At 38.1% G+C, this 21,939-nt stretch overlaps 1 protein-coding gene across 2 annotated transcripts; it reads right to left on the bottom strand.

Moving 5' to 3' along the window:
• Positions 1 to 919: 919 nt before the first annotated feature.
• LOC106097566 (uncharacterized) lies at positions 920 to 3,202 on the bottom strand. 2 transcript variants are annotated; one of them, XM_025903546.1, is made up of 4 exons: positions 2,774 to 3,202; positions 1,926 to 2,525; positions 1,717 to 1,762; positions 920 to 1,289 (listed from the first exon to the last, which is right to left on the bottom strand). In XM_025903546.1, the coding sequence occupies exons 1-4, from the start codon at positions 2,813 to 2,815 to the stop codon at positions 1,177 to 1,179; spliced, it is 801 nt and encodes a 266-aa protein (XP_025759331.1). In that variant the 5' UTR covers positions 2,816 to 3,202; the 3' UTR covers positions 920 to 1,176. The 2 variants fall into 2 exon arrangements, with proteins under 2 accessions (XP_025759331.1, XP_025759329.1); XM_025903544.1 differs by having other exon boundaries at positions 924 to 1,289; positions 1,855 to 2,525; positions 2,774 to 3,196.
• Positions 3,203 to 21,939: the final 18,737 nt, after the last annotated feature.

The following is a 21,939-nucleotide window of genomic DNA, read 5'->3' as shown; positions in this document are numbered from 1 at the left end:
ATGCCTCAATAATAGCTGGAAGTGAAGACAGTTGCAGTAGAGGCCTGACAGAGCATCAGCAGGTATGAAGCCCAACATCTGCTGAAGTCTCTGCGATCCAGTTTCAGTTATGATTAATGTTCTGTCTCATTACTTTTGGTAATTTAACAAGTGGGGGGTACACATGCAGACTGTTGTAACTCCTACAACTTTTAACTGATTTGGATGCAAATACCCTCAACTTAAAGCTGATAGTCTGCAGTGACAGCACACTGTGTTTTTTTCAACATCTCCAAGTGCACTTTTTGAAACTTGATTAAAGAGGGATTGTATAATTTAGATTTGTTTTAGTTCCTCCACTGTGTCTGGAGTAACAACTGGATTCTGGTGGAGTCCCAGTGTCCACAGTTGTTGTGGGGACAGATTCCTCTCTGTCCTTAGAGGGTGGTTATCCCAACCCTGTCTAAAGACATCCAGATCCCTCTGCAGACGTGGAAGAAATGTATGTTGGGCACAAAACATGTGGACACCATCAGTTGGATCCAGAAGGCCTTCATCCTCGAGGTTGTGAAGGGTTTCATAGTGCACGCTTGAAACAGCCATCCACACATCTCGCCACAAGCGCTCTATTCTGTTCAACATCAAAATATGGCAACGTTTTCATAATTTTACCCAGAAATTCACTGAATTGAAAAATATATAAGAACATTTTTCTTATTTCCATGGGACATTTATACAAATACTACACATACCTTTGGTTGTGAACACTCTTGCCTGACAGAAAGCTTCCTCTTCCACAGCCCCAGATGGTGAACATGCATCTTGCTATTCCAACATTTTCCACCCCTTGACCCCCCCCCCAACTCTGAAACAAAATTAAACATCGACAGTACAATTTGTTTTAAATCTAAAAAAAACATGTCACTCTTAAAATTTATTGCAGCCTTTGTGTTTGTAATATAATTTTACTTTAGACTGGTTATTAGAAGTTTATTGTTTTGGTCATTCAACAGTGTGCAGCTCTGTATAAGCACACCTTTCAAGAATTCTAAATGTTTGAACCATTTAAACAACTGTATGGGGATGTATAAACAACTGATCATATAGGCTACAGTTTACATATTGCATGTCAAAATAATTACACTGCTAATCAAGGGGGGGAATCATATTTACACATTTGCACAATCATTGTGAAAATTAATTTTGTGTAGATTTTACCTCAATGGAAAGCCATACTTTTGTACAGCCTCCAAGAAGAAAGCAAGTGCAGTTGATGCTCTGTTGTTGGCAGCAGCACCCAGGTACATGATCTAGAGATGTAAATATCATTAAGTGGAAACTTGGTCAAGTCAAGTTACTATAATTAAAGATAGAAACATGTTTATCAGGTATTGTAGCTTGGTACATTTATTTTATATTTATAAGTACAAGAAAAAAAGCAGGCTACATAATTCCCAAGGTAGCAAGCTGCCATGAGATGTAGCAGTACTTGTAATCAACTATTCACCCAAATGCAAAGGGTAAAAAAAAAAAATCCTTTTAGCAACTTGAAGAATTAGTTTACCAAGCATTTATAGTCACCAAATACTGACAAACATAAACAGATTAGGAACATTTTGTTCTACAGAAGGATCTCTATATTACAGTATATGGTAAGTTTTATGGTAGACCAAAACACAAGTATTTCACTTTTCAATTAACATCTCATTCAGCTGAATTTTGAAAGTGAAAAATCACCTTTCTTGAGTACCCATCTATCCCTCCGAATATCACCAGGCCAAATCTGTAAAAAGAACAACAAAAAACAACAACTAGGGCATTAACAAGTATAAAACATAATTCAGTATTTAGCAGTATTGTCAGACTTCATCCTACCTTATTAGTTTATGGTTTGTGTCTATATGCATCAAGTAAAGAGGACCTTGCACTGAATATGTCCTTCGGACCACAAATCCCAGCCTTGTCATTCTTGAGAAAATACCAGTAGAGTCCACACGGTGCATCGACGAGTACACTCTCTTCCACTGTACATGGTGGCCCATGGCTTGAAGCATCCCTTTCATCATCCTGTATCCAACATGAGGTGTTCTTGTCTTTATAGATCTTACTAAATTGTCCAGCTCTTCATCACTTGTTGTACTGTAGCACTGCTTTATGGAAATGCCATATTCATGCAAACGACGTTTCACCGTCCTCACAAATATTCCAAGAAGTTTTGCAATTTGGGTGATTGATAAGAACATTTCTGTCAGTATCTGGAGCTGTACAGGCGATACATTGTAATTTGGACGTCCCAGCTTTCCTTCTGACACTGACATCTGAGAAGGGGTTTGTTCATTGACGTCCTCCATACTGAGCACAGTTGACAGCTCTATCAGAGCATTTATAATACTTTGAGGGATCTCAACCTGATCGGACAAAGATCTTAGAAGGACCATCTCATGGTCGATAACAAACTGCAAATAGTCCACATCGAGGGGTTGTCTGTGCATGACCTGGGAAACTTTATGCAGTAGTCGCTGAAGCATCTCTCTTTTTAGCTGCTCCTAAATTAAATACAAAGAATTTTACGTTACTTCACTAACTTTGTTGTTCTCCAAGCTTACAGATCAACTAGGACGTAAGTTTCAGCCGAAAATGATAGCGAGGCGTTTCTGTTGAGCTAGCATTTCAGCAAAAAACGTTATAAAATAAAAAAACAGAATAGCCGAAAAATTAACCGTAACAATAGCCACTTCTTAAATTCGTAGTATTCACAGACTGCAGTGTAATTGTTCCAAACTTAAACACTCACCTGATTGTTCGCGCCAGCAGTGTTGTTGGAAGACGACGCCATCGTTCACTGAGGGACAAGTTAACAGCAGCCCCCATCCGATACAATGCGCGCTACTTTGAGAGCATGGGAAATGACCACTTCTCACGTAGTGGCTGGGAAAACGTCTCATAATTGATCAGTTACGGCGTAATTTGTACACATTACTGCTTGAAAGAGCTTTAGTAACTGAGTTTTAGCAGTTATGCATGACATGTTTTCTAAACATTATCAAATAATACAGTGCAGGAGGTGTTTGATAAATTATGTTCATTCCCAGGTTTCCTGAAGGCAACATGAAAAATGGACCATCTTGAGCCTGCAGCGGTCTGCTGTCACTCATGATTCCCCGCCCCTCTCTGTGTAGCCACGCCCACCAGGCCAAAACAGGGCCAAAAGTCTGTAACTGAAAAATAGAGATCTGAAAGTGAAAAAAAAAAAAAAATTGAAGCTGAGAGAAAAATCCGAACCTGAAGAATTTTTTTTTGTACATTAATTTAAAAGATCTGAATCTGAAAAAATGTAATCTGAGACTGAATAGATTTTTTTAAAATAATAATAATGAAAAAAGATTACTGAAAATTTTTAATTAAAGTTTACTCAGAGAAATTATAGATAAAAGAACCATTGGGTTTTCAGTTAATACAAATATTCAAAACGTTTGATTTGATTTTAAATCCAACTCTTTCTTTTTCAAAGTTCACTCTAAAAATGTGACTTTTGCTTTCAGTTTACATATTTTCGATTTCAAATTTTTCTTTTAACTACACAAACATTATGGCCCTGATTTAACTCCATATAGCTGCACATGAAATATTCTTGGCCAAGATACTGTACTAACCCCAAGTTGTCCTCCGATGCAACTGTTAGTGTTAATGAGTATGATTGCTAGATAGAAAGCACTCCACACATAGAAAAGCGCTTTAAAGGAAAAAGTCCATTCAGTATAACAGTGTCCTTTTGATACAGACTGTAATATCAATGTGCTGGATTCTTGTTCTGATTCGGAACCATGACAGACAACTGAGAGAAGCCGTACCTGTCGGCTTAATTTGTTTCTTTTGTCTTTCACGATTTGTGCATAAGTGGTGTTTTTTTTCCCCCCCTTACTGTTGAGTAGAGTGCAGCTGGATCTATCTCTGCAGAACAAAGCACACACAGAGGACATCATTGCAAGTCTGAAAGATACCACAACTACTGATTTGAATCAGATACAAAAATCGTTCATGTCCTTTATCTGCAATATTCCGCATATGACAGACAACCTAATCAGTTTGAGCAGCAAACAACAGCTTATCACTGCAGGAAAAGAAAAATGTCTGTGATTAATAACTTCTGTTATTTATTTATTTCATTTGTCTCCTAACGATGCAAATTTAAAAAACAGCAAAAAAAACTCAAGGTCAATATTAACACTCCCTATCAACAGTAAACATGAGCAGATTTCAGATGACAGTAAAAAGAAAAAGAGGTGAAAGGAAAGTACGTGGCATATATTTTAGCTGTCGTATACAAAATAAAGTAATAAAAAAAAATGTTTGCAGAATACAGAGAAATCTTACCATATCCACACAGATACAGGGGAAAAAGAGAGGCAGTTTTACTCTGTCAACACCATGATAAGATGCTTCAACATCCATGCTTATGTGTTCTTGCAGTATCAGTCTATTTATATCTGTATATAAAAAGCTGGAGAGGCTGAGGACAACTGACTACTTTCTGGGGGCTCATGTCTACTAATAAAAAGGCACTGGAGTGTTTTCATCAGAAACTGGAAACCAAAGAGCTGTTAGTTTCCTTTAATCGTAGGCTAAAAATAATAGATGTTCCACACAAAGCAATGCACAGAACAACTACACTCATCGACCTGTTTAAAAAAAACATACTTGGCACTTTATGCTCAAGTGGGCTCTGGAGACTATTCCAGGCTTACGGTGTGTTCACACCGAACGCGATAGACGCGACCAGAGCGTCAGGTTTACATGTAAAGTCAATGGAGAAGCGCGATGACACGCGATTGCGGGTCCCGCGAAAATTCAGAAGCAGATTTGCATTGCGAAAACGCGCCAAACGTGCGTCAAAGTAGCACGTCTGGTGCGTTTGACTCGCGAATAAAACCACGCGTGTCAGTTTTTGTGTCGCATTTTGTGCATTCGCGTGTATCGCGTCTACCGCTCGAGTTGGAAAAATCTGAACTCCAGCGTCAATTCGCGCCACGACAACCAATCAGGAGCCTGGTGACGTGAGTCTGACCTAGGTCAAAGGGGCAGGTCCAGCCAAAGCCCTTCATACTTCATTCAATATGGAGGAAAGGCTAATCAACACCGTAGCAAACCACCCGGAGCTGTACGACACCAGCTGCTTTCTGTACCGAGACAGGAATAAAAAGGACCGAGCTTGGAGGAAGATATGTGAAGAGATCGGGCAACCTGGTAAGTTCATTTATTTCTCTTTTGAAATTTTTGACTGACCCGGGGAAGCCGCACAAAAGCTAGCAAGCCCGCCTACTGTCCCGCTATTTTCCCACTGAATAAATACCTTTGTGCTCTTATGCATGTTGTCATATAGGAATATATTTTATTGTTTATTAATAAACAGCACACAGTGGTCCCGGTGTTCATCCGTCACTGCCTCACTTTTTCGCAGAGTTTTTTATTGCACAGTACAACTGTCAACAATGCGCATTGCATTCTGCAGCCTGATTGACATCTCCTCCGTGTCGTGTCTCCTGCGCTTGGCAAATTTATCATGTTTCGTTTTGATAACCATTACGTCCAATAGAAAAAACAGCACAAAAACACCCATAACTATGACCCTCATTCGGAAATAGACACCTGCACCGCGAGGGAAAAAGGTGCACGAAAGTGGCGCGCAGACGAAGAAAAAAACATAATAATACTTTTACGTTTTAAAATCTACAAAGGTTTGCACTTTGAGAATCAACTTGTGAGAACTGTGAGTAATGTTCATGTGTGTGTGAAAAAAAGTGTATAAAGTGCGTGGCGAGGGGCTAGTTATTCTGAGAACCGCTGCTGCAATAAATGAGGGACCACTGTATATACTTTCTCTATGATTATTGTATTCAACCTGTTAACATTTAATATTGTCTTGACAGAGCCAACTGATTCTGCAGCACAGCATCCCCTGTTGCTTCTCCTGCTGCTGCACCCACAGGTATGTACAGCAAGCACTGATAGCTTTTTACTTGGTTGGATTCCCTTGTAATCACCTTTGCTAAATATCTACAACCAATCTGATTATATCCTGTTTTTTTGGTTTGTTTTTTTAATGTTGAAAATGAAAATCTAGTAGCAGCCTTCTCATTTCTTTGTGTTTTGTGCTGTGTTTTACAGGCTCACAGAGGAGGACAGCTCCGAGGCGGATGAGGGACGGGTCCCAGGACGGTCCATCGGCGGTGGAGCTGGCCATCCTGGAATCTCTGAAGAGGCCACGCCAGTCTCCAATGGAGCATTTCCTCCTCAGCCTTGTTCCTGCTCTGGAGAGCATGCCACCTCAGACGAGAGTATTAGTGAAATTTCACATTTATAAATTCGTTTTTGAAAACAGCAAAGCTGTGTTAAATTTAGAAACATTGGACCCTAGCAATCAGTAGTTTTCTGATTAGGCAGCAGGCTCTTCAGGGCAGAAGCAATGTTCTTATTTTTCTCCTCCTTCTCCCTGAGGCTCTTCCACTCCAAGCTGGGTCCTTTTTATTCCTGTCTCTCTGTAAATAGTTATATTTATATATTTATGTTTAATGTTTGTAAATTTTAATATTATTTGAAATCAATTTTTGTAATGACTAATGTCTCAGTTCTACTACACAGCAAATGTTGGCACCCGACTTGACACATGTAGAATTAATTTCATATTATACTAATGACAAAATGTACTAATACAGTGGGATGCAAAAGTTTGGGCAACCTTGTTAATAGTCATTATTTTCCTGTATAAATCGTTGGTTGTTACAATAAAAAATGTCAGTTAAATATATCATATAGGAGACACACACAGTGATATTTGAGAAGTGAAATGAAGTTTATTCGATTTACAGAAAGTGTGCAATAATTTAAACAAAATCAAGCAGGTGCATAAATTTGGGCACCACAAAAAAAGAAATGAAATAAATATTTAGTGTGTATCAGTGTGTGTGTCTCCTATATGATATATGTAACTGACATTTTTTATTGGAACAACCAGCGATTTATACAGGAAAATAATGACAAGGTTGCCCAAACTTTTCCCACTGTACAGTGGCTTGCAAAAGTATTCGGCCCCCTTGAACTTTCCCACATTTTGTCACATTACAGCCACAAACATGAATCAATTTTATTGGAATTCCACGTGAAAGACCAATACAAAGTGGTGTACACGTGAGAAGTGGAACGAAAATCATACATGATTCCAAACATTTTTTACAAATAAATAACTGCAAAGTGGGGTGTGCGTAATTATTCAGCCCCCTGAGTCAATACTTTGTAGAACCACCTTTTGCTGCAATTACAGCTGCCAGTCTTTTAGGGTATGTCTCTACCAGCTTTGCACATCTAGAGACTGAAATTCTTACAGCTAGGGATTGAACCACCAACCTTGTGATTGGTACTCCCATAAAGTCAATTCTGTTGATCTGGGCGTAGTGTTTTTAGTGCGAGAAATGTTTAGTTACTAATCCAAGTGACTTCTTCAGTCTCAGCTGACTGCAGGTTTCCCTAACCTTATAATCAATACATTTGCATAATGACTGAAACTAGCACCACTGAAGGAAACAATGGGCTTTGAAGTCAGTTTCTTGATCTTTAATATAATGACTACTGATCAACCACCACTGATTGATCTAGAAATCTAGAAACTTGTGAAGAGATATGAAAAATATATAATTTACTGAGAGTATTTACTGTTAGTGGCTGCAGTGAGACTGTTTTTGAGTGCAGGGCTTTTCAAAATGTGGTTGCAGGCTTGATACTGCCACTCTCAAGTCATGTTCAAGGTTCAACCTAGATCTACACTTTGTTTTCAGCGAGACAACAGCAGAAAACCCCATCTCACAGAGGTAGGATGTGGCAAATGGAAGCAGAATGCCTACAGCTTTCTGTCCTATGAATGGATGCTCCCTCTCCACACCAAGCCAGAATTCAACTCACACTTAATGTTTGACCTGCAAACCTCAGCCTCAGTGTGGAGTCAGAGGTATCTTGATGAATTGGTCTTCTTCACCAGAAGTAAAATCAGCAGGTGCAGATGCATTAAATGATCTCTTACCCAGTCATACTGAACACTGTTGTTTGGAAAGAATTTCTGAATAAATGCTCTCAGGAAAGAGATGTGCTCTTTAAGACTCTTTAAGACAGCTCCCAACTCACTGGCTTCAGCAAAGTTGCTCAGATTCTCAAAGGAATCAACATTCTCTTCATCAAGTCTGCTGTAAATCTCAAGTTTTCGAGTGAATGCAGCAATTTTATCTGCCAGTTCACTAGCTGGGCCCAAGTCCTCATTTTAGGTTTGGCAGCATTTTAGTAGATAAAAGCGAATGGCCTAATCAAGAATTGAGCTGTGGGGAAAGGCCTCGAAGGGGACTGGCAGATCCCCATGTACTAAAGACAGGTGAAGAAGTGAAGGAATTGAAGAACTGAACAGGTGGGGCATGAAAAAAAACAAACAACTTGTAGAACTGGGGGTCATATATAGATAAGATGCGGAAGGGGCGTGTTTGGAGGCGTGGTCCCGCTCTTGAAATTCAGATAATTTATCACCAATTGAGGAAGATGTTTGTCTCTGCCTTGAAGCAGAAGATTTACATAATTAAGCTTTCCAAATATAACACTTACATGGGCCACGTTCATCAGAAAGTCTTCATCATTAAACTTGCTTTCAACTTCATGCATGCCTTCCTCCTGTCAAAACATCCGAATTTCTTCTCTGAGCTCAAAGCTGTGAAATAAAACAGCTAAATGTTATGCTCCCAAAGTGCTGTAAACAGTCACACTTTAAGGGGGTCCTGTTTTAAGAAAATACACCACGGCAACAACATCGGGGTTAATCTGCCTCAATGCGGGCGCTTCTCTGTGTAGGAGGCAATGCATCCATTGCACATTTGGCAAGATTCTCTTGGTAAGTGCCTGCAACCCCTTCTTTTTCTCTGCCAAAGTTTGTGCACCATCTGTGCAAATCCTTACACAGTTCTCCCATTTAAGGTCATGTTCTGTAAGATAACAGTTAAGAAGCTTAAAGAGCTCATCAGCTTTCGCTCTACTTGAGACACACTTGAAAAACAGCAAATCCTCACACAGAGACTCTGACATGACAAAGCACACATAAGCAATTAACAAACATTCTTTATTGCTGCCTGTAGCCTCATCGAGGCGAAAGGTTTGTTCTTCAGTGCATCAATTAGTTGTTCTCCTATGTCACTTGAAATTTCACACATGCACCTTGCAACTGTGTCATCGGAGAGAGGTAAGGCCTGAAATTTTGCAGCACTTGTGTAATCGAGCATAGTGTACAAGCTGCGGGGAGTATGAGCTCCTCAGGTGGTTTCTTGCTCAAAGCAATTCTGTATGCGTCTTTGTATGATGTCATTAATGCTTAACTGTTTACTCATGCAGATTTTACAAAGTGTTTTTCTTGCTGACAGTATTCTCCAATTGTTCTTTGAAAGAATTCAAGTGCCTTAAGCATGTCACTGGGGTGTAATGTCTCTAAGTGTTTTCTCAATTTGTTTGGCCTCATACTGTCAGCCAGAGTTTTCAAAAATAAATTAAGCATGAGTCTCTCCTCATCTCCTACCACATTCACAGTGAAATCAAGAGCAAGATACGCTTCATCATGTTTCCATTTTGGCTTAAAACAAGTGCCTGGCTTATCATCAGGCAGTTGTTTGTCTTACATTCAATGCATGTTTTTCTTTTGGTAACTCTCAGATATCTCTTTTTTTTTAAGACCATCCAAAACTGAGCCAGCAGCAGATGTGCATATTATTACCGCAAAAGCAGCGAATTTATTTGTTCCGCCTTAAAAGTGATTCCAATATTAAACATTCGTTCTGCATGACTTTTCTCACAGGTAACTTGCGCCCCATCTGTCAGAACGCCACACACTTTGAGAATTACTGATTTAGGCAGTAATGAAGAAGCAAAGTTGAATAGATGCTGATCATGGATTTTAAAAACTTACACACACAGATGCACACTTATTTTCACTGCTTAGTCAGCATATCAAATTGACCTAATCCTTTCCTAGCCCCTTACCCTAAAAGTCTGAAATAAATACATAATCCTAACACTTACCCTAAACCTAACCATAACCTAATTGTAACCCTAGCCTAAAAACAACATTTTGACACACCAAAAATGCCTTTACATTGTTGAGGACTAACAATTGGTCCCTACAAGCAGTAGCATGCAATTGTGGGTCCTCACAAAGATGTTTCAATAAGTACACACACACACACACACACAACCATACACAATGGTAGCAAGCAGTATGAAAGATACTTTGTCAGGTCAAATTTGTTTCTCTTTTGCATTCATGATATTTTTTTAGTAAAAATACAACATTTATGACTACAGGTTTTATACTCTCCTTTATAAATTATAACCCCCCTGAAATTGTAATACCCAAGTGAGGAGTTACTGAGAAGCACAACATATAAAATGAATCATAGATCAATATAAACCACAAAACTCAGAACATAACAAAACTATAGACAGATTGAACAGCACATGCTATAAACTTTACTATAACTCAATAAGACAAGAAACAGCAGATTATCCACAACTAAAGCACTGATCCCTCCCTTTAAGTTTAAATTATCACATTCATGGCTCTGTTGGATTCTTCACATTACAATTAATTTGAACATGAAATATTATTCAATTAATGCAGTGGTTTTACTATTTCATACAGTGCTTAACAGCTTTATTAGATTTTATTATCACCTGTCATAAAAACAAGAAAGACTATACATCATCGTAAAGTGCTTCAATACGCCCCCTTTCCTTTTCAGTGAGTTCTCAATGTTTTATTATTTTGAACAGGAGGGAGGAACTTCAGTTTACTAGTTAACATTAATTTTTGAAAGAACAATGACAATGTTGGGATATCCTCAGCTTCCTATCCAAATTTTTAAGTACATGGATGCATATCATGAGATTGTTCTAGCTTCTGGTTATGACTAAACGGTTGTATAAGATCTTGAACTTGGAAAAAAAAAAGTGCATGGAACTCTTAGCAGCATGAAATGGAAGACAAATTAAAAGAAGTAATTCTGCATGTATAAATTTACCTTTGCAACCTTCATCACCACTTTAACATGCATATCAGATTTTTAATGAGAATCTGAAACATGGCCTTTTTAGTGAATTGCCCACTTCTATTTCAACTCAGCTTCTACTGACTGAGTGTGGATGAAAAACAAACTGGTGCCATTTTCTAAATGTTTAATGTGAGACACACAATTTCTTAACCCTAGAACACTATCGCCGGGTGATTTACACCCGGGAAAATACATTTACATGATTTCTCTCTCCTGCAGCTGTTTGCGTGTCGGGGAGCCTGTGCCTTCACCAGGGAAGTCTCAAATTTCCCAGGAATGGGTGGACCAAAGACGAGCTTTCCAGAGTCATTATTTTGTTTTAGGAGGGGTTTTTTTTTTTTCATTTTGTTAGACATGGCACAGTTGAAAGTAAAAGAAGACCACTCTAATTTGTCATGTGTTGTCATATTTTGATATATTTGATTACTTTTTATTGGTTATATTATATCGGGTAAAAATCACCCGGCACTAGTGATTGTGTTACTATTTATAGCGATAGTGTTCTAGGGTTAAAATATGAAAAGTTGACATCCAGTATTAAAAAAGGTGCAAAAAATATCATCATAATGAGCCTATTTGTGGGTTACATTCATCTGCAACCCACCACATCATTAATCATGCACTTATTGTAGTGTGGCTCTTATTAACCATGCTCTATACAATCATGTTAAAATGGGCCTTACATCCAGGAATGACACATTTTTCATATAAATACCGAATTTATGTAAATGAGTTTTTTCTAAATTTGAAATAAGGTATTAATGATTACCACAGGGCCCTAGAATGGAGATCCTAAAACTAGTCTCACAGAAGCATCCTATCTTAACCTGTATAATACCATACAGGAGCCAGTTAGAACATCCCAGCATTAAAGAGAGTTAGAGATATATTGTAACACAGTTAAAGTAATATGTACCCTGCATCTGAATAACACATATTGGATTTCAGTGCAAATGTCTTGGCTTTTGTGGTGGTCACTTGAATAAACTCTTTTTTATTTTATTCCATCATATAAACTAGACCTGACCTGATTTACAGTCTTCAAGATGAAGCTTGAGAATGCCCTTATTGTGCAGTTGCACCCAGTAGTAAAACTCATCTGGCATTGCATGGACTCTGATATCATATGGTACATTATCATTATCATTATCATAGTAGTGGTTAGTCAGGGGAAAGAGCTTATATGGATGATTACTAAATGGCTCCCAACAACTGAACAAGTGTCCCATCTCTTTTTTGAGAAAGGATTCTCCTGGAATTGACATCAACAGATTATAAATTACAAAAAGAGCAACATTTAAACAGTTTGAAATGTACTGTGGAATTACAGGGATTATTTTACATAACCATCATCTTATCATTGCAGTAATTATTATTTCATCAAAGTGTTTATTGAAGCTGCTGGCATTATGTTATAATTTATATTATAGGGGTTATCATAATCAAATATTAACATGTTTATTACAGGTGCAGTTATAACTACTTTAAAATGATTGAGTTAAATATATGTATCATAACTCATAGGCTGAGTACATGGTTACAGTAAAATAGTAGCTGAGCAAAGGCCTGAATGTATTCAGCTTCTTGTGGTATTTGAGTTTGCTTAGTTACAGGTGACGTAAGGATGTCCAGTCCATGGTGACCTCAAAGGCCTTAGATCATCACCATATTTGGAAGAGTATGCCACAAGGAGGAACTTCTGTGTTTGCATTTAATTCTTAAAATACATGAATGTTCTGTACATGCAAATTATGTGCTTGTAAACGCAAGAAGGGGCGTTACAATACCCTGATGTTATAAAAGCAATCTAGAGTGTATTTTGGGCAGAGATGTACAACTGTTTTGCAGTTTGCACCTCTCCACGCGGCGTGCATTCATTAAAATCAATTGTTTGAACGACCTTTTCTGGACTATCATTGTTTTACTCTCATCCTCAATTTCGAACCCGTAACATTTGGTGCATTGGCCGAGGTTGAGGGAGAAAAGTTGGAGAATGAGACTGAGAGGGTCCAAGGTGCTCAAACAGGCAGACACGAGTCAGTGGTCGAAGTGAGTGGACATAAGCCGGCTTATTCAAAGGTAAGGCACTACCTGTTGAATTATTTCCAAACAGTGCTGAATTGGTTCTGACAAAATTAAAAGTCTACTCACTGAAAATTACTGGTAAAGGTCTGTTTTGATTTTGGTGAAAATCTCATGAGAATTGAAGTTGAAGTAATGATAATGTAAGGTTAAGTGACAGTACTGATTAAAGGAAATGCAGTTGGACTGCTAAGGAAAGAGAATTTAAAGTAGTTGGACTACTGAATTTAGGATTATAGGTAATTTGGAAACTGTGTATGGTGATACAGTCATAATTGAATATAAAGCTGGGCTTGGACATCAATAAAGTCGGTTTGGTGGTTTCATAGGATGTCTTTAAAAACATAATTAAATTTCTGTAGAACGGAACTGTGGGAAGTTCTAAGAAAGTGCATTGTTCGGAGGTGACGCTCCAAATTTCCTGGGGACGCTCAGGATTTTCCGTTGGACGGGATAGTTCGATTGGCAATCGTGGACAACTGGGGACGGTCCAGAATAGCTACTGATTGGATCAGTTGACCGTTTGGAACGGTGTTTGCACTTTGTTTGGGTAATAAAGGTTGGACCTTGGGCGTTGGACGCTTTTAAATTGACTTAGGAACTTTAGCAATTAGACCAGACACAGGTTGGACCTGATACTGGGTCATTGATTATCAAAAACTTGGAGTTTGTCCCTTGGAGGGTTAATTCAAATTTTGTCTAAATTATGTAGGTTGTGCAATTTAAGGCCTTGTAAATATTATTTAATTTATCAGACGTCTCTGTGTTATAATTTCTATGTTTGTATATAGGCTCTGTCTGCCACGGGCACTGCAGCAGGCTGGTTATTTTGAGAGTGTGTCTGTGTCTATGTAAATGAGATGCCTGTGACTTATTTAGAGTGACATTTCCTGTTTACGAATGAGTGGCTAATGACTGACTGCAGAGCCAGGGTTAAGGACGACTTCAATCTGTGTTTTAAGGGAAGAAATGCAGTTTATGTTTATTATATTTGTGTGACTGTTGTTGATTATGATAAGTATTTCATGATAACTGTAGAATATGAGTATGGGGTTTGCTTGACACGTGTCTGTACTAGGTAAAACTGTGTAAGACTGATAGGAAGTTTATAGAGACTGCTACACATGGCTGATGCCTGTATTTAAGACGCTGGAGTTGTTTATTACAATATTGTAAGTAAACTTTTATTTCTTGCCATGACTGTATGACTTTTGCTGGGTTTTGAGATAGGATACATAAACTGTTGATACTTAAGACCGTTATCTGGGTTCTAAGAACTGAAATTGAATTTGAGATAATTTAATTAAAAAAGATGTCTGTAAGCGATGTGTGTTTTGGGGTGTCGAAGTAAGATGTTTTAGGATTTTTAGATGGGTTTTGTTTCAGTTTGAGATAATATATACAGTTACATTTTCTGTGTGTGTGTTGTTGAGTGACAACATGCGCAGTTTAAATTGGGCGCTGTTCCTTCCTGTTTTTAGTTTCAAAACACAAAGGCTGTTAGATTAAAATTACTGTGAGTAACGGTTTGACTTTTGACTAGGGAAATAATATGCTTACTTTAGGGTCTATGAAGATATTTGACTTTGAGTGATGTTATGAGAGGTTGAGTTTATTTTTCTGTTTAAAAACACATAAGTATATGCACTTAGTACACCCACTCAAGAAATTATTGTGTGACTGATGCTACAAAACTGACCTAAAGAATGGTGATGTGTGAAAGAGCGCTATTAAAATGTGTGTGTCTGGGACAGGAAATGCATGCCCATAAAAGGAACTGAGTGTGTACAGAAAGAACACAGAGAGATAGATGAGTTAACTCTAGGCACATGAAGCAAATGAAGCCTTTAAGGAAAAATGCATATATTACTAATTATATGGTTTAGTGTGTCAATACAGGTGGGCGTCTTTCAACTTTGCAACTTTGAGTTCAGCAGCAGAAAAGTAGATTAAAAGAATTGGGACAAAATAAGCCAGTCTTTGGCTCGAAATTGTGCAGCTTGAGCTCTCACTTTGTCCTTGACCCGAGAAGAAACGCAAAGGACAGTCAATTTCCTGATGAAGACCGATAGAACATCGTGGACGTGAAGAAGTAACGGAAGCTAAAAGACAGTGCAGGCGAAAGCAGTAACACTGACAACGACTGATGAGTCCAGCAGCATGATAGAAAGCACGAGATGCAACATGCATGCTGGTGAAGAACAGCGTGATATGTCTGCTTGAAGGCACTGACTGTCATATTTGCCAAGCTTGGAGCAATCTTGGAAGAAAAGACTGAAAAGATGAATGGAGAAGAAAACAGAGCAAATGAAAATAAGACTGAAGGAAGAGGAAATACTGAAAGATCAAAACAGAGAAGAAACCGACTGTGTTTGCGGGGGCTCTGAAGCCCGAACAGGACACTGTGAATGGAAAAGGACCAGTGAGAGATGAAGCTGGACGAGTTTGACTGCGAGAAGATAGGAGATGATTGGATTGAAATTGAACCCTGAACTCGTGATAGTTTAGGGATGTCCACCACGTCACAACAAAGAGGTAAATAATACAAAAGGTAAAGATAATCAAAATAACTGACAATTATATTAATGAATAGAAAACACACATATACCAATTGTTTCATGTGAGATTATTTTTGAAACGAATCAGAAGTGAGATAGTTTGAATCTAGAGCTCAGTGAAAAGATGCATAAATTAAATATGAATACATGAAAATGCAATAAATACATAAGGATGCAATGAAGAAAACAGCTTACACTGCATTTACATGACCACATAACGCAAGGAAGAACACGCTTACATACATGGCATAATTGGTATTTTTGACTAGAAAAAGAGAAATGGGTCGTTTAGGCGTCCGTGATAATAATGAAAATGTTTTAGTTTGTTATTTTTAGGGGCAAGCAGACCTGGACCAATTCTCCAGATCCAGGAGTCGGACGAAACTACAGGTTAACATGAATGGATATGTTAAGGCAAGTTTCTGGTTGAATTGTTTACAGTGTCCAGGAACCTGACAGCAAGCCCTAACTGGTGGTGGAAGACCAGCAGGGCTGTGATTTAAGGTGGGGAAGTAAAATTTGGGTTAGTGATTGGGGGACGGAGAAAACTGACTCTTTAACTGGAGAATGGGAAAGTGTCTGTGAGACTGTGAAGCCATATATGCAAAATAGCACACACAAACATACGCAATGAAGATCGGCTTGCTACTTGTATGAGTGATAGAATGGTGTGAATGTTGAATAAACGGATTAAACTAGTTTAAAAGGGTGACTTAGCAGTGCTTTTGCACTGAGTGATCAAAACAAGTGATTAGTATAGAAAGAAAATGAAAATAATTCAATAATGTGATAAAGTTTAAACATGTATTTCTTTTGCCAAGTTAAATTGTTGAGATATGGTTGAGTATGGAAAAAGTTTGAGAGCTTGTGTGAATGTGGACAGAGGAGCTTGCTGTGTGTGTGTGATTGAGGCCTTAAAGGAGGGGTAGATTGTTCAGAGGTGCAAATTTGATTAGGAGGTTTATAAATTAGTGTTGACACATTGTTGTAAGGTGTTAGGCTGAATCTGAGTATGGTAAAGTGCTTAACCGGGGTTATTGTTGTGTACGAAACGGTGTAGCTTTTGGCGAGGTTTTCGGTGTGTTGAACGGGTGAAATTTAGGATTGTTTCAGATTTTTGAGGCTGTTGTTTTATTTCCAGAGAGGGTGGTTGATTAAGACATGGATATGTCTGAGAGGGGCCCCAAAAATTTTTGTAGTAGTAAGTGCACTCAGGAAAAAACCTGTCAGGTGATTTTGTTTGGTACTTTGATGAGCTAATAATCAGCTCTCTTTTTTCATTTTTGTTCTAAGCAGGCCTGGAAGAGAGTGAACGGACGGCGCTGACAAAATTACCAAGTACGAAAATCAGGTGGGCATTACAGAATTATAATTGATTACAATCAGAGACTGATTGGCGGCAAGTCTCTGTCTAAAAATGGATTGATCGATTCAATCCAGTCAAAAGTATAGAGAACTATTTTCCTAAAAAGGAAAACGAAATAAAACAAATGATTGAGCTCATTTTGCTGATGTGGAGCATCTGATGACGTGCGCAGAAGGCTGCAGATCAGCAAAAAATATCATGTGTGAATGCATGGGAGTGAATGTGAGTGATGGGACCAAGAGGGGAAATAAATAAAAGGTTGACAAACAGGACAAGTGGGAGACTTAAATCTGGGGATGCTGATTTTGGGATATTGATGTGTGCGTTGAGAAAATTATTTACTGGGGTTGGATTATGTTATTACATTATAGAATGCTAAATGCTAAAAGGGAAACATTGATGTAACTTAAGTTACCATGAACGGAGGGGACACATGATTAATAACTGTTCTGTGTAAGTTTATTTTGGGTTATAACACAGGTTGGATCATAAGTGGAGAAACTGAGTATAAAAGGTGATGTTCTGGTTAACACACAGGCTTTTGTTTCCAGGACGTTTCAAGGATGCAGGCTGTGGATGGAGCCAAGAAAGGATTTGACATGATGATTAATTTGATTTCATTCCTTAAATACAGGTTTGAAGGGCCGGAGCATGTATGCCTAATATGATAGGACTAACCTTTTTCTTTTAATTTCCTAAGCTTGAGTGAAGGATTTTGAGTTTGTAACACATGAGATGTGTCACAAAAAGGGGGGTGTTAATATATGCGATTAGCTACATGAAAGGTGCTCTTTTAGGGGTACTAAGCAAATGTCTACGTGACCTTTACCTAACAACCTTTGTGATGAGAAACTTGTTTACCGACTTGCTCTCTTGTAGAACATACAGACTTAGAAAAGGGGAACCTCAGCTCTGAGTTCTGAGAATAACTCTGTTAAGGTGACAGGAAACACGTCGAGACAGCAATATAGGGCAAATATGTTTGAGCTTGTAATTAAATGTGGGGCTTGAAAAGAGGAAGCAAATTTGGTACAGGACGTACTTGAGATGATCAGACGAGAGAAGGAGAAGGTCAGGAATAGTTTAAACTAAGATTGAGAAAGTAAATGGGGTAAAAGGGGGGTGTAGCTTCAGGGCAGTTCACAGCCTGGCGTAAACGCAAGGTGCTGTCACACAGCTTAAGTTATTTGGTTGATTTATTTTATGACAAAATAATAACAAATGAAGAACAATACAGAATCCAAATCTGAACCAAAGAACAAAATAGTGAAATGTGGATTATTGGGTTTTTCTCTGTATATATGAAGCATTTGTAATGTGTATCTGCTAATGAAGGCTTGTAGAGGCCAGTTTATACTCACAAACGAGTGCTCAGCCAGACTGAAAAACAGGAAGCTTTAGTGCACAAGGCATATTAATAAATATAGACACAAAAAGAGGAACTCCCCATATAAACAACGTTCAAAAATGTGTGAAGTATAAAGTACCGAAATAACACTATATAAGTCACAGTTGATGATTCTAATGTTAGAGAGCTCTTGCAATTGGTGTCTGAGCTGTGCAGAGGTCGATGTTGGTCATAACAGTGATGTCTCTATTTACAGGTTGAGTTCATTTTATACACAATGCATAACTGTGCTTGTTTAGAGTTGATGTTCCGTCCAAAAGGGTTTTAAGCTTCACTGGTGAGAGTGTCCAGGTGATACATGTTGAGGGATGATGAGAACATAGCAGGTGAATTGCACGCACGCTTACAAACACACATGATTTATATATAGGCCAGGCCAAAGGCCTGGACTTGATGTAGCTTTCAACTTTACAGCTCCTAACTTGCAGGAATGGCGGGGAGTGTAATGAATGAATGCAAAACATGCTTACAGACACAAACATGACAGGGGTTTATTTTACAGGGTAAAGGTGGACCACAGGTTGCTTTGTTTCTGCTTAGCAACTACTGAGGTAAAAGGTGTTAAAGATAAATATGCAATAAGTGAACAGGAAATGTGTAAGGGTGAGCCGGGTGAAACAAAATGTTGTAGATAATGGAAACTTGTCTAATGGGCATTAACAGTAACTTTTGCATGTTATGTATATGCTTGAGGCCAAAAGAGGCGTAAATCCAGATAGAAAACTTTGAAGTGTGCTTTTTAGCGGAGATTTAGGCTGACAGGGGGATGGTGTGTATTTTACTCGGGTTGTGTTTAATAAAGCTAAAAGCGTTGCTCACATACATAAAGAGTATTGAGATTGAATAAAGTTAATATAATGGATAGAGCCCAGAACATGATAATACATAAGTGAAATCAAATGCAATGTTTGATTTCACTTTTATCGGGAAACAATCAGGCTAGAAATGTGAGTAACCTATGTTTAAACTGTGAAAACACTCTCCACATACTTTGAAACTGCGCAACTCTGAGTGGGCAATGCAATGAAGCAACTGTTACATATCTGTATTAAACTAGCCAACATAGACTCACCACAAAATGATGCAGGATGTGGCCCTGCAGCGGGGGCAGAAAATCATTTGCAAACCAGGGATCTTATGTTGATTATCATATCCTTACTTATGTATACACACACACACACAGAAGGGAAAAATTTCAAAACAAAACAAAAAACAACTTCGCTTAACCTGTCAAGCACAGGAGCAAAATAAAAATCTCTTTGGGCTCTGTTAAAATTTCTTTAGTAAAAGTGTAAAAGGCCAAACCTAGGAAGTTCGGCAAACAGGAAAGTTCCTTGAGTATCAGGAGTTAATAGTCAGGAAACATTTCTCACATTAACGCCTTATATCTGACAAACCACTGACTCATAGATGCAGATAGACATACAAGTGCACATACATCCAGATGTGCATTTAGACATTAAAAGTGTAGAGGTATGTACACACAGATTGGCAAACCGGTACAGAGTCTAGCTGAAGAGCTTAACAAAGTAGACGTGGCAGTAGGGTTTGTGATTTTTGCCTGATATGATATTGTGAACCAACTTTGAATAATGACAGGAACCTGAGATGAACACAGTAAGTTAGTAAGGTGTAGCAGAGAAAGGTTGTTTGTTTTCTATCCCTTACAGGAGAAGATTTCCACTAGAGAGGGACCCAGAAAAGGAGCAGAGACCACTTAAGCATGAAGTGTTTTCAAGTGGGAGCTGGTGTTTTATTGCTGGACCACCTAGAGGACATGAGGTTGTTGTCGGATTTGCTGAGTCAGGGGGCGGCTAGAGAGGGTCAGAGCGAAGGTAGTGGACCTGGGAATGGTGTAGTGACGTCTTTGGAAGACGTCAAGAGAGGGAATTGTGGAATTACAGGGATTATTTTACATAACCATCATCTTATCATTGCAGTAATTATTATTTCATCAAAGTGTTTATTGAAGCTGCTGGCATTATGTTATAATTTATATTATAGGGGTTATCATAATCAAATATTAACATGTTTATTACAGGTGCAGTTATAACTACTTTAAAATGATTGAGTTAAATATATGTATCATAACTCATAGGCTGAGTACATGGTTACAGTAAAATAGTAGCTGAGCAAAGGCCTGAATGTATTCAGCTTCTCGTGGTATTTGAGTTTGCTTAGTTACAGGTGACGTAAGGATGTCCAGTCCATGGTGACCTCAAAGGCCTTAGATCATCACCATATTTGGAAGAGTATGCCACAAGGAGGAACTTCTGTGTTTGCATTTAATTCTTAAAATACATGAATGTTCTGTACATGCAAATTATGTGCTTGTAAACGCAAGAAGGGGCGTTACAATACCCTGATGTTATAAAAGCAATCTAGAGTGTATTTTGGGCAGAGATGTACAACTGTTTTGCAGTTTGCACCTCTCCACGCGGCGTGCATTCATTAAAATCAATTGTTTGAACGACCTTTTCTGGACTATCATTGTTTTACTCTCATCCTCAATTTCGAACCCGTAACAGTACTTTATGTGAAAGACAAGTGTTCACTGAATTTAATGGAAGATGGCAAACATGTAGGAAGAGGTCAGTGATAAGGTTATCACGTTAAAACTTTTAGGGAAAAGTATAGACTAGTTTAATTCGATTGCCTTTAAAACATTAGAACTGAATTATCAGTTACTTGGAATTGAAATCTTTCATGATATCATTATATATGTGATATAACATATAAGGTGGTTAGTTCTAGTTATTGTGCAATCCCTTTTGTTATTGAAAACAATGGATTCATGAGGTCCCTGTTATCAAAATCTGTTTTGAAAATCAGTCTCTTTTTAAGTCCAAGTGAATCTTTGGCCCAGTATTTGTGAATCTCTCCTAAAATAGGATGGACAATAAGTGTAGGGCATACTTGAAAGTTGAAGTTTAAAATGATAGAGAAAACAAGAAGCACTCTGACACCACAAACCAAGGCAGCATACCTTCTGGGAAGTGTTTACTTTCAACAGAATAGTACTGGATATTGTATATATTAGTTTTGTTTTTGTTTGTTTTGTACTGCAGTAAAACTTAGATTAGGATTACGTGACAGATGTTTATGTGGATTTTATTTTTACACAAACATTATTTAAGAGTAGGTAAATCGATAATAAACTGGTAATGTAAATATCTGTATAGTAATAAACTGAGCCTGTTAAATATTATTATGCCACAGTAAATTTCTAAATACGTCAGCTAATTCTTTACATTCTTTCTGTTAAAGATTTGAGGTCAATTTGAAAGAGAAGCAGATGTGAAATGTAAAGGTGAGGTCAAATGATATTTGGAAACTATAATCCCCATATACCAATATCCCTTCCTAAATGTTGCAAGTGCAAACACAAGCACTTTTAAAGTTAGTTTTCAAGAAAAAAAGCCA

The sequence above is a fragment of the Oreochromis niloticus genome, linkage group LG3 (genome assembly GCF_001858045.2).
Source record: "Oreochromis niloticus isolate F11D_XX linkage group LG3, O_niloticus_UMD_NMBU, whole genome shotgun sequence".
Lineage (NCBI taxonomy): Eukaryota > Metazoa > Chordata > Actinopteri > Cichliformes > Cichlidae > Oreochromis > Oreochromis niloticus.
The sequence above is the reverse complement of the archived record's forward strand: the minus strand, read 5'-3'. Positions and strand labels throughout refer to the sequence as shown.